Source organism: Hemitrygon akajei, chromosome 16 (genome assembly GCF_048418815.1).
Source record: "Hemitrygon akajei chromosome 16, sHemAka1.3, whole genome shotgun sequence".
NCBI lineage: Eukaryota > Metazoa > Chordata > Chondrichthyes > Myliobatiformes > Dasyatidae > Hemitrygon > Hemitrygon akajei.
Window position 1 is genome coordinate 87,690,029 of NC_133139.1, and position 12,507 is coordinate 87,702,535.

General features: G+C 42.2%; 1 protein-coding gene across 2 annotated transcripts in view; it reads left to right on the forward strand.

Moving 5' to 3' along the window:
• The first annotated feature begins 377 nt into the window (after nt 1-377).
• The window catches only part of LOC140740264 (intercellular adhesion molecule 5-like), a 31,600-nt gene continuing 19,470 nt past the window's right edge, over nt 378-12,507 (forward strand). The window contains exons 1-2 of one of the 2 annotated variants that reach the window (XM_073069384.1): nt 378-598; nt 8,826-9,101. In XM_073069384.1, the coding sequence (XP_072925485.1) occupies nt 532-598; nt 8,826-9,101 (343 nt within the window). In that variant the 5' untranslated portion in view covers nt 378-531. The remainder of the gene's footprint in view (nt 599-8,825; nt 9,102-12,507) is intronic. The other variant, XM_073069385.1, reaches the window with a different exon arrangement.

Below are 12,507 nucleotides of genomic sequence, written 5' to 3' on the forward strand. Positions count from 1 at the left end.
TTCTACAAGTAGGTACACTGGAATATCACCTCCTTCAGATTCTCCCCACCCCCATGTCAGAGGCCACCTTGACATGGGAACCCACTGCCATTGTCCATCATCACTGTGAGAACCTGCTGTGGAGGTCTGGGAGGGAATCTTCACCAGAGGATTGTAGCAGCTCAGAGAGCTGCCTGACCACCGCCTCTCAAGGCAAATTATGGGTGGGCAAAGTTGCTGGTCTTTTCAATCGGATAATTCAATAAAGTTAACAAAGAATTCAGCTTTTGACTCTCTGCCTGGATATGGGCGTTAACGAGAATTAATGCTGGAGATCTGTAGATGATTGTAAAACAATCAGCTCCCGGCATTTCCGTCTATTATCGCCTGACCGAACTTCCTCGGAGCGTTGGAGCTTCGTGAACTCACTGAGACACAGAGACGCTCTCAGTCAGTCGTGACAAACAGATTTCTCTTCGGGAGCTTTCTGACGTTTATCAAAGTCTGAGGGTTTTGACAAAACAACATATCCCGCCGGTGATTTCAGAAGCTATGAATTTCAGGCCGATTTCACTGAGCGAATCAATTTTCGTTTTCACTTTACTTTTTATCGTAACAGGTAGGTAAAATGTTTTTAAAATATTCAATATACATGTATTTACGCGGACTCACACAATATTAGATGGTAACTGTACTTAGTAACTGTGTATTTTTGCGTCGTGTGCTTTATTCTGCGGACCGTTACTCGTTTCTCGTTTTTATTCGTCGTCTCTGGCTTGGCAGAACAAAAGAAAACTTTCACATTGGCTTGTACTTCAACTGCGGATCGGCTGGAGAGAGAAAATGGGGGGAAATTGGCACCGAGTAAATATTTGCACAATTCACGGAACTGCTTTCAAATAATGTCACATTTAGAGAATTTTACACGTCATTTTGTCCGTGATGTCGGAAGCGTGACATTTTGTTTCACGGTTACTGCTCTCTCCTCCCATGTTCAGTATTGAGGACCGGACACGGGCTGATATGTTACAGACCAAGTGCCTCTTGATGATCCATTCCGACTCCCTGTTCGAGCGTAAGCCGCCAAGATCCAAATGATCCCAGAGGATCGGCAGTTTCTGAGATACTCAAACCATCCCAAATGGCACCAACAATATTTCCATAGTCAAAGTCACTTACACCACATCTCTTTCCCATTCTGTTGGCTGGTCTGAACAACCACTGAACTTCTTGCAACTCACACAAAATGCTGGAGGAACTCAACAGGCCAGGACGCATCTATATAAGCTAGTAAGCGTCAATGTTTCAGATTGAGACCCTTCATCAGGTCTGGGGAGGAAGGGGAGAAGTCAGAAGTACAAGGTGGTAGCTGATAGGTGAAACTGGGAGAGGGGGAAGGGGTGAAGTAAGGAGTTGGGAATTTGGCTGGGGAAGAGATAAAGGGCTGGGGAAGGGGGAATAGAACATAGAAATCTACAGCAGGTTACAGGCCCTTCGTTTTGCCTATCATGTAACCTCCTCTAGAAACTGCCTAGAGTTTCCCTACCGTATAGCCCTCTATTTTTCTCAGCTCCATGTACCTATTGAAGAGTCTCTTTAAAAACCCTATTGTATCCATCTCCACCACCACTGCTGGCAGTGCATTCCACACACCCACCACTCTCTGAGCAAAACTTAACCTTGGCATCCCCTCTGTACCTAATCCCAAGCACTTTGAAACTATGCTCCCTCATGTTAGACTTTTCAGCCCTGGGAAAAAGCCTCTGGCTATCCTCATGATCAATGCCCCTCATTGTCTTATACAACTCTATCAGGTTATCTCACATCCGCTGGCACTCCAAGGAGAAAAAGCCAAGGTCACTCAATCTATTCTCATAAGGCTTGCTCTGCAATCCAGGCAACATCCTTGTAAATCTCCTCTGGACTCTCTCTATAGTATCCACATCCTTCCTGTAGTGATGTGACTAGAACCAAACTCCGTACTCCGAGTGGGGTCTGACCAAGGTCTTGTATAGCTGTAACATTACCTTGCAGCTCCTGAACTCAGTCGCATGGTTGATGAATACCAACACACCATACGCCTTGTTAACAACACTGTCAACCTGTGCAGCAGCTTTAAGTGTCCCATGGACACGATCCCAAGATTCCTCTGATCCTCCACACTACCATTGAGACTATATTCTGTCTTCAAATTTGACCTACCAAAATGAACCACCTCACAGTTATCTGGGTTGAACTTCATCAGCCACTTCTCAGCCCAGTTCTGCATCCTATCAATGACCTGCTGTAATCTCTGACAACCCTCCAGACTAACCACAGCACCCCCAACTTTTGTGTCATCAGCAAACATGTTAACCCACCCTTCTACTTCTTCATCCAGGTCATTTATAAAAAATCACAAACAGAAGAGATCCTAGAAAAGATCCCTGCAGAACACCACTGGTCACTGAACTCCTTGCAGAATATGAACCATCTACAACCACTCCTTGACTTATATGGACAAGCCAATTCTGGATCCACAAAGCAAGGTCTCCTTGGATCCTGTGCCTCCATCCTTTCTGAATAAGCCTCACATGGGGAACCTTATCAAAAGCCTTACTGAAATCAATATACACTATATCTGCTGCTCTACCTTCATCAATGTGTTTTGTTACAACATCAAAAAATTCAATCATGCTCGTTAGGCAAATTCATTGGAATACTGAAGCAAAGTATTCATTAAGTACCTCTGCTACGTCCTTCAACTCCATGCACACATTTCCACTATCACACCTGATTGGTCCTATTCTCACACGTCTCATCCTCTTGCTCTTCACGTAATTGTAGAATGCCTTGAGGTTTTCATAATCCTGCTCACCAAAGCCTTCTCATGGCCCCTTCTAGCTCTCCTAATTTCATTCTTAAGCTCCTTCCTAGCAGCCATGTAATTTTCTAGAGTTCTAACCATAGCAAGTTTCTTGAACCTTTCGTAAGCTTTTTTCTCCTTAACAAGATTTTCCACACCCTTTGTACAGCATGGTTCTTTTATCCTACCATCCTTTCCTTGCCTCAATAGAACATATCTATGCAGAACACCATGCAAATGCTCCCTGAACATTTGCCACATTGCTGCCATGCATTCCCCTGAGAACATCTGCTCCCAACTTATGTTCCCAAGTTTCTGACTAATAGCTTCATATTTCCCACTACCCAAATTAAATGCTTTCCCAAATTGTCTGCTCCTATCCCTCTCCAGCACTATGGTAAAGGAAATAGAGTTGTGATCACTACCTCCAAAATGCTCTCCCACCAAGAGATCTGGAACCTCTCTATCTTCATTTCCCAATACCAGATCAAGTACAGCCTCTCCTCTTGTTGGCTTATCTCCATATTGCATCAAGAAATGTTCTTGAACACACCTAACAAACTCTACCCCATCTAAACCCCTTGCTCTTAGCAGATGCCAGTCAATATCAGGAAAGTTAAAATCTCCCATTAGGACAACCCTGTTATTATTGCACTATTCCAGAATCTGCCTCACTATCTGCTCCTTGCTATTCATGTTACAGTTGGGGGTCTGTAAAAAAACACCCAGTAGAGCTATTGCTCCTTCCAGATTCTGATCATGAAAAGGGAAAGAGGTGTCAGGCATGGACAAAGTAAATCTGAGGGCAGGGTGGAAATTGGAGGCAAAGTTGATGAAATTGACAAGCACAGCATGGGTGCAGGAAGCAGCAGCAATGCAGTCATCAATGTAGTGTCAGAAGAGTTGGGGAGCAATGCAGTGCAGGCTTGGAACATGGACTGTCCCACGTAGCCAACTAAATGGCAGGCATAGCTGGGACTCATGTGGCTGCCCACGGCTACACCTTGGGTTTGAAGGAATGGGGAGGAACCAAAGGGCAAATTGTTGAGGGTGATGACAAGTTCCACCAAATGGAGGAGATTGGTGGTGGAGGGAACTGATTAGGCCTGGTGCTCAGAAAGAAATGGAGAGCTTTAAGGCCCTCCTGATGGGGGATAGAGATGGCTTCATGGCCATGTCTGCATATTTTTATGCATTGAGTTTCTGCCACATGATTGATTAATTAGATAATTGCATTAACAAACAGGTGTCCAGGTGTGTCGAATAAAGTGGCCACTGAGTGTACGAGGGGTGATTGATAAGTTTGTGGCCTAAGGTAGAAGGAGTCAATTTCAGAAAACCTAGCACATTTGTTTTTCAACATAGTCTCCTCCTACATTTATACACTTAGTCCAGCGGTCGTGGAGCATACGGATCTTGGACCTCCAGAAAGTGTCCACAGCAGGGGTGATTGATAAGTTCGTGGCCTAAGTTAGAAAGAGATTAGTTATACAGCTCTCGTTACATGCATGTGCAGGTCAACTCTTTGAGAGATAATGCAGAAAGTTTGAAGTTAGTAACTCATCTCCTTCTACCTTAGGCCACGAACATATCTAGCACCCCAATGAGTTATCAACTGCTGAGTTATTATCTTCAAACTTTCTGCATAATCACTCAAAGAGTTGACCTGCATGTGCATGTAACGAGAGCTGTATAACTCATCTCCTTCTACCTTAGGCCACCAAACTATCAGTCACCCCTCGTATATGACCACTAACCACAATGTGTGAACAATCTCCTCTGGTACAGTAACACTCACACACTCACTTCAAAAAGACTAAATTACTGTGATGTACGTTTTACTGGCCTTCCAAAGCAATCTTTTGACAAACTTCAACTCAGTCAGAGCACCACTGTTCACAAAAACCAGGATAAGGGAGTATATCACTCCCATACTAGCAACTCTGCATTAGTTTCCTGTACAATTTAGAATTGATTCTTAAAGTCTCTTACTCATTTTTAAATGGTCTGGGAGCAGAGAACATCACAGAATCTCTTTTGTTTTATAATTTTGCCAGTCTCTTAAATTTTAACAATCTCCCTCAAAAGATAATTGGCAGATCAGCTTAAAAAAATACACTCGTAAAATGCGGAATTCAGTCCCTATATGTATAAGGGGTACAGATGCAGCTGACACTTTTAAACACCAACTCAAAACCCATTTAATGAAGCTTGCCTTTAACCAACATCTTTTTGTCTTTTATTTACATGCTTATTTTTATTTTATTTTCGTATTTGTACTTTTATCACATTGTAAAACACTTTGAACTACATAAATTGTTCTATAAGTAAATGATTTTTATTATTAACCATGTACCTAATCTGTCACTTGCTGTACCAGAACCCTGAGTGGTGTGCAGTCCTGATGAGTCTGTTGTTTCTGAAGATCGCTAGTTTTCTGATGCTGAGATACATCTGAGGATGTGTTCGGACATGTCGGGTGTTTCTCATCTTCAACATCACACACACTCACCCAGGCAACCTCGCCAGGGTGCTCAGGCCCTGGTTTGTGTCCAGCAGCATTGGTCCCCGGGTCTCACCTCTTGATCAATGGCCATCCAGAGGCCTCCATGATACCCCCGATGAATCTTTTCTTTACAACCAAACACCCCACTACCCTCCCCTGTGTAATGCCAAGGAGATGGATTTTCAACAATGTTGCTAACTGCAGAGTCTGTGGCTGCAGATTCCAGCTCTTTAGTTTTAAAGAAGAATACTTGATGATTGACATGGGAACTGCACACAAAATGTCTCTGCTCTACGTTCTGCGCTCCTGCTCTCCCTCGACCCAGGCTCTGTGTTCTCGTCTTGTCGATGTGCCTCGCCCAGCCCAGGATTACCATGCCCAGCCTGGTGCTGGGATTCCCTTGTCCTGCCCATGAGTCTCACGTCCAGTCCTGTGCTTCACCTCGTCCTGTAGCCACATCTAGTCCTTGCCTGGTTCTGGAGTCCGAGCCCAAGTAAGACCCAGGTTCTGGGTCTTTGTCCAGTCTCTGGCTGGGAGTCCAAGCCCGGGCTCCTAGTTCCTAGTTCCATGTCCTGGTTCCGCTATCCTTGTCAAGTCCTAGCCCAGGCCCGGAATCCTTCTCTCATCTGGGGCTTTTGTCATGTCTAGCATCCTTTCTTCCTCACTTCCCTTGCTTCCTTCTCATGCCTAGTCCTGTTCCTGGTAGTTCAGTGTCTGTGTCTTGTTTTCAGGTCTGCTCCCAAAGCCTCCCATATGACATGATCTTATCCTTAACAATCGATTCCAACAACTTCCGAACCACTGATGTCAGGCTAACAGTCTATACTTTCTTTTCTGCTGCCTCCCACCCTTCTTAAATAGCGGAGTAACATTTGCTATTTTCCAGTCACCCAGTACAATGCCAGAATCTATCGTTTCTTGAAAGATCATCGTTAACGCCTCTGCAATCTCTCCAACTGCTTTCTTCAGAACCCGAGGGTGCATTCCGTCAGGTCCAGGAGATTTATCCACCCTCAGACCACTAAGCTTCCTGTGCACCTTCTCAGTCGCAATTTTCACTACACAAACCTCACGTCCCTGACACTCTTGAATGTCTGGTATACTGCAGACATCTTCCACTATAAAGACTGATGCAAAATACACATTCCATTCCTCTGCCATCTCTCATTACAATATCTCTAGTATCATGTTGTATTGGTCCTATATCTATCCTCGACTCTCTTTTACCCTTTAATACTTAAAAAAAAAGCTTTTAGTATCTCCTTTGATATTAATCGCCAGCTTCCTCTCATAATTCATCTTTTCCTTCTGAATGACCACCTTAGTTTCTTTCTGCAAGTTTTAAAAAGCTCCTCAATCCTTTATCTTCCCACTAGCTCTAGCTTCCTTGTATGCCTCTCTTTTGCTTTTACTTTGGCTCTTGACTTCACTTGTCAGCCACGGTAGTATCCTTCTTTCCTTTGAAAATTTCTTCTTATTTGGAATATATCTGCCCTAATTTTTCACAGAAACTCCAGCCATTGCTGCTCTGGTGTCCTTCCTACAATTGATCCTTTCCAGTCAACTTCGGCCAGTTCCCCTCTCATGCCATTGTAATTTCCTTTATTCCACTGAAATACCAACACATTAGATTTTATTTTTTCTCTCTCAAATTTCAATGTGAACTGGATCATATTGTGATCACTGTTCCCTAAGGGCTCCTTAACCTTAAGCTCTCTTATCACCTCTGGATCATTGCACAACACCCAATCCAGCACAGTTGATCCCCTAGTGGGCTCAACAACAAGCTGTTCTAAAAAGCCATACCTCAGACATTCTACAAATTCTCTCTTGAGGTCCAGTACTGGCCTGGTTTTCCCAATCCACTTTCAAATTAAAAATCCCCAACAATGATCATGACATTGCCTTTCTGACATGCCCTTTCGATCTCCTGCTGTAATTTGTAATTCACATCCGAGCTGCTGTTTGGAGGCCTGTGTACAACTGCCATTAGGGTCCTGTTACCCTCGCCATTTCTTAACCCAACACATAGAGACTCTACACCTTCCGATCCTATGTCATCTCTTTCCAATGATTTAATATTATTTCTTATACACAGAGCCACACCACCCCCTCTGCCTACTAACCTGTCTTTCTGATTCACCGTATATCCTTGGATGTTGATTGAAGCATCGAGGAAGATTGAAACATCAAGGAAAATCTGGAGGAGAGTGAGCGGGTCTGCTTGTTTGAGTTGCTGCCATCAGAGGGGCTGTTGGTTCGTGTCACTGCCCTGGGAGGGGCCACTGGTTCGTGTCACTGCCCTGGGAGGGGCCAAAGGTTCATGTCACATGTGTTCCAGACACATTCCCCAAGAAGTGAGGCTGATCACCACTTCCACCCACTAACTCCATTAGTGCTTTATCATTTCTTGTAAGTCTCCTTTGTTTAGCCTAACATCGCTTTATGGACATACAATCAATCTGTGTATACCAGCCATCTTATGAAGTTATATTTATTGTGTTTTTAATTATTATTGTGTAGTTTTATCTGCATTGGATCCGGACTAACAATTACGTTTTTCCCCTTTACACTTGTGTACAGGAAATGATATTAAACAATCTTCAATCTAGAGTGTTGAACAACAGGTGTCCTGTGTTCTCCAAATAACTCCATGTGTCACTGATGTCTCAATTTCTACCTTGCCCTTTTTAAATATATTCAGTGACTTGACCTTTCTCTACATCTGTCTGAAGATTTTTCTCCACAGCTTGATCCCTCCATCCTGAAACTGCAATTTGGCACGTCTCTGCAAATCAGATCTTAGGGAGGAGTCAAATCAGATCCACCAATGTTAGAACAGAGTGATGTTTAATGTCTTTATTCAAAGATTCAAATTACATTTATTATCAAATGATGTACACACTATACAACCTTGAGATTCATCTCCTAACAGGCAGCCACAAAACAAGGAAACCCAAAAGAATCTGTATAAAAAGACTGTCCAGCACCCAAAGTGACATGAGAAAAAACACATTCCCATAAAAAAAGAAAATGACTGAAATTATTCCTTCTGTTTGAACACACAAAGGCCAAAATTATGCTGATAAACATTTATATTATGTGGAAATAGACAGGAAACTAACTGCATAGAATAGGTGCCCTCCACCACGGCTGTGTGAAGATTATTCTCCACACATCCCTCTGCCTCCCAAAACTGTGACCCCCTTGTTTACACTCTTCAGCCAGGGAAAGTATATCTCCTGCATCCAACCTCTCGAGATCTGTCAAAACGACATACATCTGATTCAATCTTCACCAATTCTTCCAAACCTCAATGTACGTGGACATAGTTGACACAAACTCCCTTCATATGCCAGTCCTGCCATCCCAGGAATCAGTCTGGTGAACTGTCCCCTCACTGTCTGAACAGTAAGTATATCCATTCTTAGCTGAGACTGAACTGCACACAACACTTCACTGAACAGATTCTATTTCCCTGTGTGTCTCTGGCAGATAAACTGAATGGATTTGAGGTTTCGGTCAAAACAAACCTCCCAGCGGTGGAATTTGGACACTTCCTGGAGGTGACCTGCAATACAACATGTAACAACCCAACGATGATTATAGAATATAAACCAGGGATAAATGCCAGCAGCACTTGTTGTGTTAAGTGGATTACAGTCCGATTTCCGAGTGTCCAGAAATGGGATACTACAGCACCCTGTATTGTAAAATGTCGATCTGATAACAATACAATGAAGGAGGTCAAATGGGCAGTCCCAGTGTACAGTAAGTGAAATCGCTTGTTCTGAACACATCCCATAGCAGAGTATAACATGATGAAAGGCAGCAAAATACAATTATGTATCACTTGAAAACATTACACAGAAAGATGCTGTCGTGTATCAGGTGAGGTGAGCTGGGAAATGGATTTACCCTTCACTCCCCCACAATGAGTTCACAGTCTGAAAGGGGGTTTGATATTGACATTGAACAGAGACAATTCTACAGAAATGGAGAAAGGAAGTTCAGAGAGTCTCAAATCAGGGAACGTGTGTTGATATTTCACAGTCCAAAGTGTTGGGCCAGTGAAGGAGCTGGACTTGCTTCACCTGAAGTATGGAATGTAGCAGATGATTAACCTCGTTTATATCTGACTATCTGGCAGCTCAGTGGGTAGTCCATTTTCCCAAGATGTTTATGGGTGGCACGGGAGCGTAGTGGTTAGCACAATGTGTTACATGTACATGTGACCCAGGTTCCATTCCCGTCACTGCCTGTAAGGAGTTTGTACATTCTCCCTGTGACCATGGGGATTGCCTCCGTGTGCTCTGGTTTACTCCAACAGTGCAAAGACGTACTGGTTGGTAGGTAAATTGTCCTCTGATTAAATCAGGGGACTGCTGGGCAGCCTGGCTCGAAGCAAGGCCTATTCCATGCTGGATCTGAATAAGGAAGTAAGTAAGCAAATAGTTAAATAAATATATAAATAGATATTGATTACATACTTGGTTATTATAAGCTCGCCTGACACTTGAGTCTACTGAGGAAGCATTCTCAGAGGTAAGAGTGATCAGAAGAGAAGAGTACTTCTGTTATAAAGTGTTTACCCGGGACTGTCAATGACCTGTACTATTGATTTTGTGATTGGTATTATCGATCAATCTGGATCTCCAGCTTGGATATATGTGGTAACTATCGTTGCATGTTCGTTTGTTATTGTTCTAATCTACTACTTTTAGAAGAAAAGAACCCAACTAACAGCAGAAACCAAGCCCAACAATAATGCAAAACTCTCACTGGACATCCCCAAGCACCTTCTTTAAAGAAATTTAAATCTGGAAGATAACGTACTGTCAACTACAACAATTGAGACAAAATTTAAATTGAAAATGGTAAAACAGATAAATTCCAGACCGATATTCCAATGATATTATTGAGCTGCTGAATACAGTGCTGCAACTTAATCACACTCTACCATCTCATTCCTTGAATGCTCTGCATCCGGGCCATTACACCGATTCTCACAAACATCGTGTAGCCGCTGGGCTGCTGGTATCAACACTGAAAATCTCCGAGATCCCAACTTCCCCATCCACCAACTGAACTGAACGAAGATCAAACTGAACGAAGAACAATCGACCAGAATTCATACCAGTTTTCTGTTCCACAGATACAAAGTGCTGGAGGAACACAGCTGGTCAGGAAATTAATAATTAGTAAATTAATGGAAACAGATATGAAAGGGGAGTCAATAAAGGTTGATTACCACTTATCCAAAATTACAAAATCTGAAAACATCAGAAATATGATTATTTATTTATGTGTTTGTTTTTGAATGCTGACATGACATTATAAATGGAAAACTCCACAAGACGCTGTGAATGTTCCCAAGCATCGCACAAGAGACTGCGTTTCACCAAATTCTGAGAAGTGACCTTGAATGTAATGAACAGAGTTAACAAATGTTAAAACACTGCATAAAGTGAAAAATGAAGCTCTCAAATCACCTTGAATGAGTGGATTCATCAGTGTCAGTGAACACGTGCTGCTTGACGGTATGCTGATCATGAAGCAAGCAAAGATGTATCATGTCAAACTGAAAATTGAAGGGATTTCTGAATATACAGCGATGTAATTACAGAGATTTAAGAAAAAACACAACATTATATTTTTAAAGAGTTAAAAATTTTAAGGATAAAGCATCTGCTGATCACAGAACGGCAGAAAAACTCAATTGTTAAGTTTGCCAAGGTGGTCACTAATGAAAATCTAACACCAGAACAAGTTTGCAATGGTGATTTTTTATATATCTTACATAAAACCTAAAACGAGCACAATACAAATACAGTGTACTGTAAACTTTTCATCAAACCACGGCACCATGGGTGGAGACTGAAAGCCTGTCATTGATTGTTGTTGTTCAACAGCTGATTCAGGTATTCTCCCAATGCTGCTGTGTTACCCTGCACACATTATATTAATAGTATGGAATAATTCTTAGTGTTAAGTACATATGTGTGATGAACATTTTTAAGACAAAGACTGCTCTCATAAATTCAGAGTTGGAAATGTTGCCGTTCCCAAGCTATCTCATTATATATTCCAAAATCCAAATTCCAAACTCTGAAACACTTGTGACCCCAAGCATTTCGGATAAGGGGTGGTCAACCAGTACTTCGTATTGTTGAGCAATTTTCCAGAGAGAAGGATATTCTGCTCACCAACATTCCTGCCTGTGCAGCAGATGAGAGAACATCAATGACAGGGAAATTGCCTGGAATTATTACTTTTACAAAAAATTCCTGTTCCTAACATATTTACCATTCATTGTATAATTCACAGACAACATCTTGTCACAAAACACCTAAGTGATTGGCTGCACAAATCATGAAATGCTGTCACAGGTATCACAGTCGTAAATAACATCAAGTCTCATTCACTCAATTCTCGACTAGTTTAAGAGCTTTGTATTGAGAATGATGAGCAGTTTGAACGCTTGCTGTTACACACAGAAGTCTCATGGCTCTCAAAAGGAGCCTCCTGAGATGCTTTTATGCATTTACTGAAACCATGATAAAATGCTTTGAAGCCTTGACTGCTTCATTTAGTAATCAACTCAAGAATATTCAGCATCACATTGTTTATTTGTCAGAATGACAGTATTTGCAAAGTTTTGTGAAATCGGTCTTCAATGACAAGGAAATGATATGAATCTTATCAAAGTCAAATCAGTCGTCTCCACATTTCTGTCCAAGAGTCGACCTTTCCAATTTCCGAGCCTCTCTGAGTTGGAAGAGAAAGGAAGAGTAAGAGATGATGATCTTCAAGCAAACAGTACCCACCTGGGTGAGCTGTAAAAAGAATTGTCAGAGATTTCAGGATTTTCTGTCAATCCAAATTCCAGATTGGGAAATTAATCCGTTCCTGAACACCTGAAATGAGCAATTAACTGGAAAGATGGAGGAAGAACTGATGACACTACAAAATGACTTTGAGGTGAAGCATCATATTTAGTGGACATTGTTTCAGTACAGTTGCCTATCTTCTTTCAAAGCAATGAAGCAGATTGCAAATGACTGAACGCAGAGATCTGAGGCTCCTTCTGAGTGACATTCTGCCTGATGTTGAGAAGCTGATGTCACTGCACATTAATGGATCCCTCATGGATAGAGTTGGCAGCACCGAGTTTCTG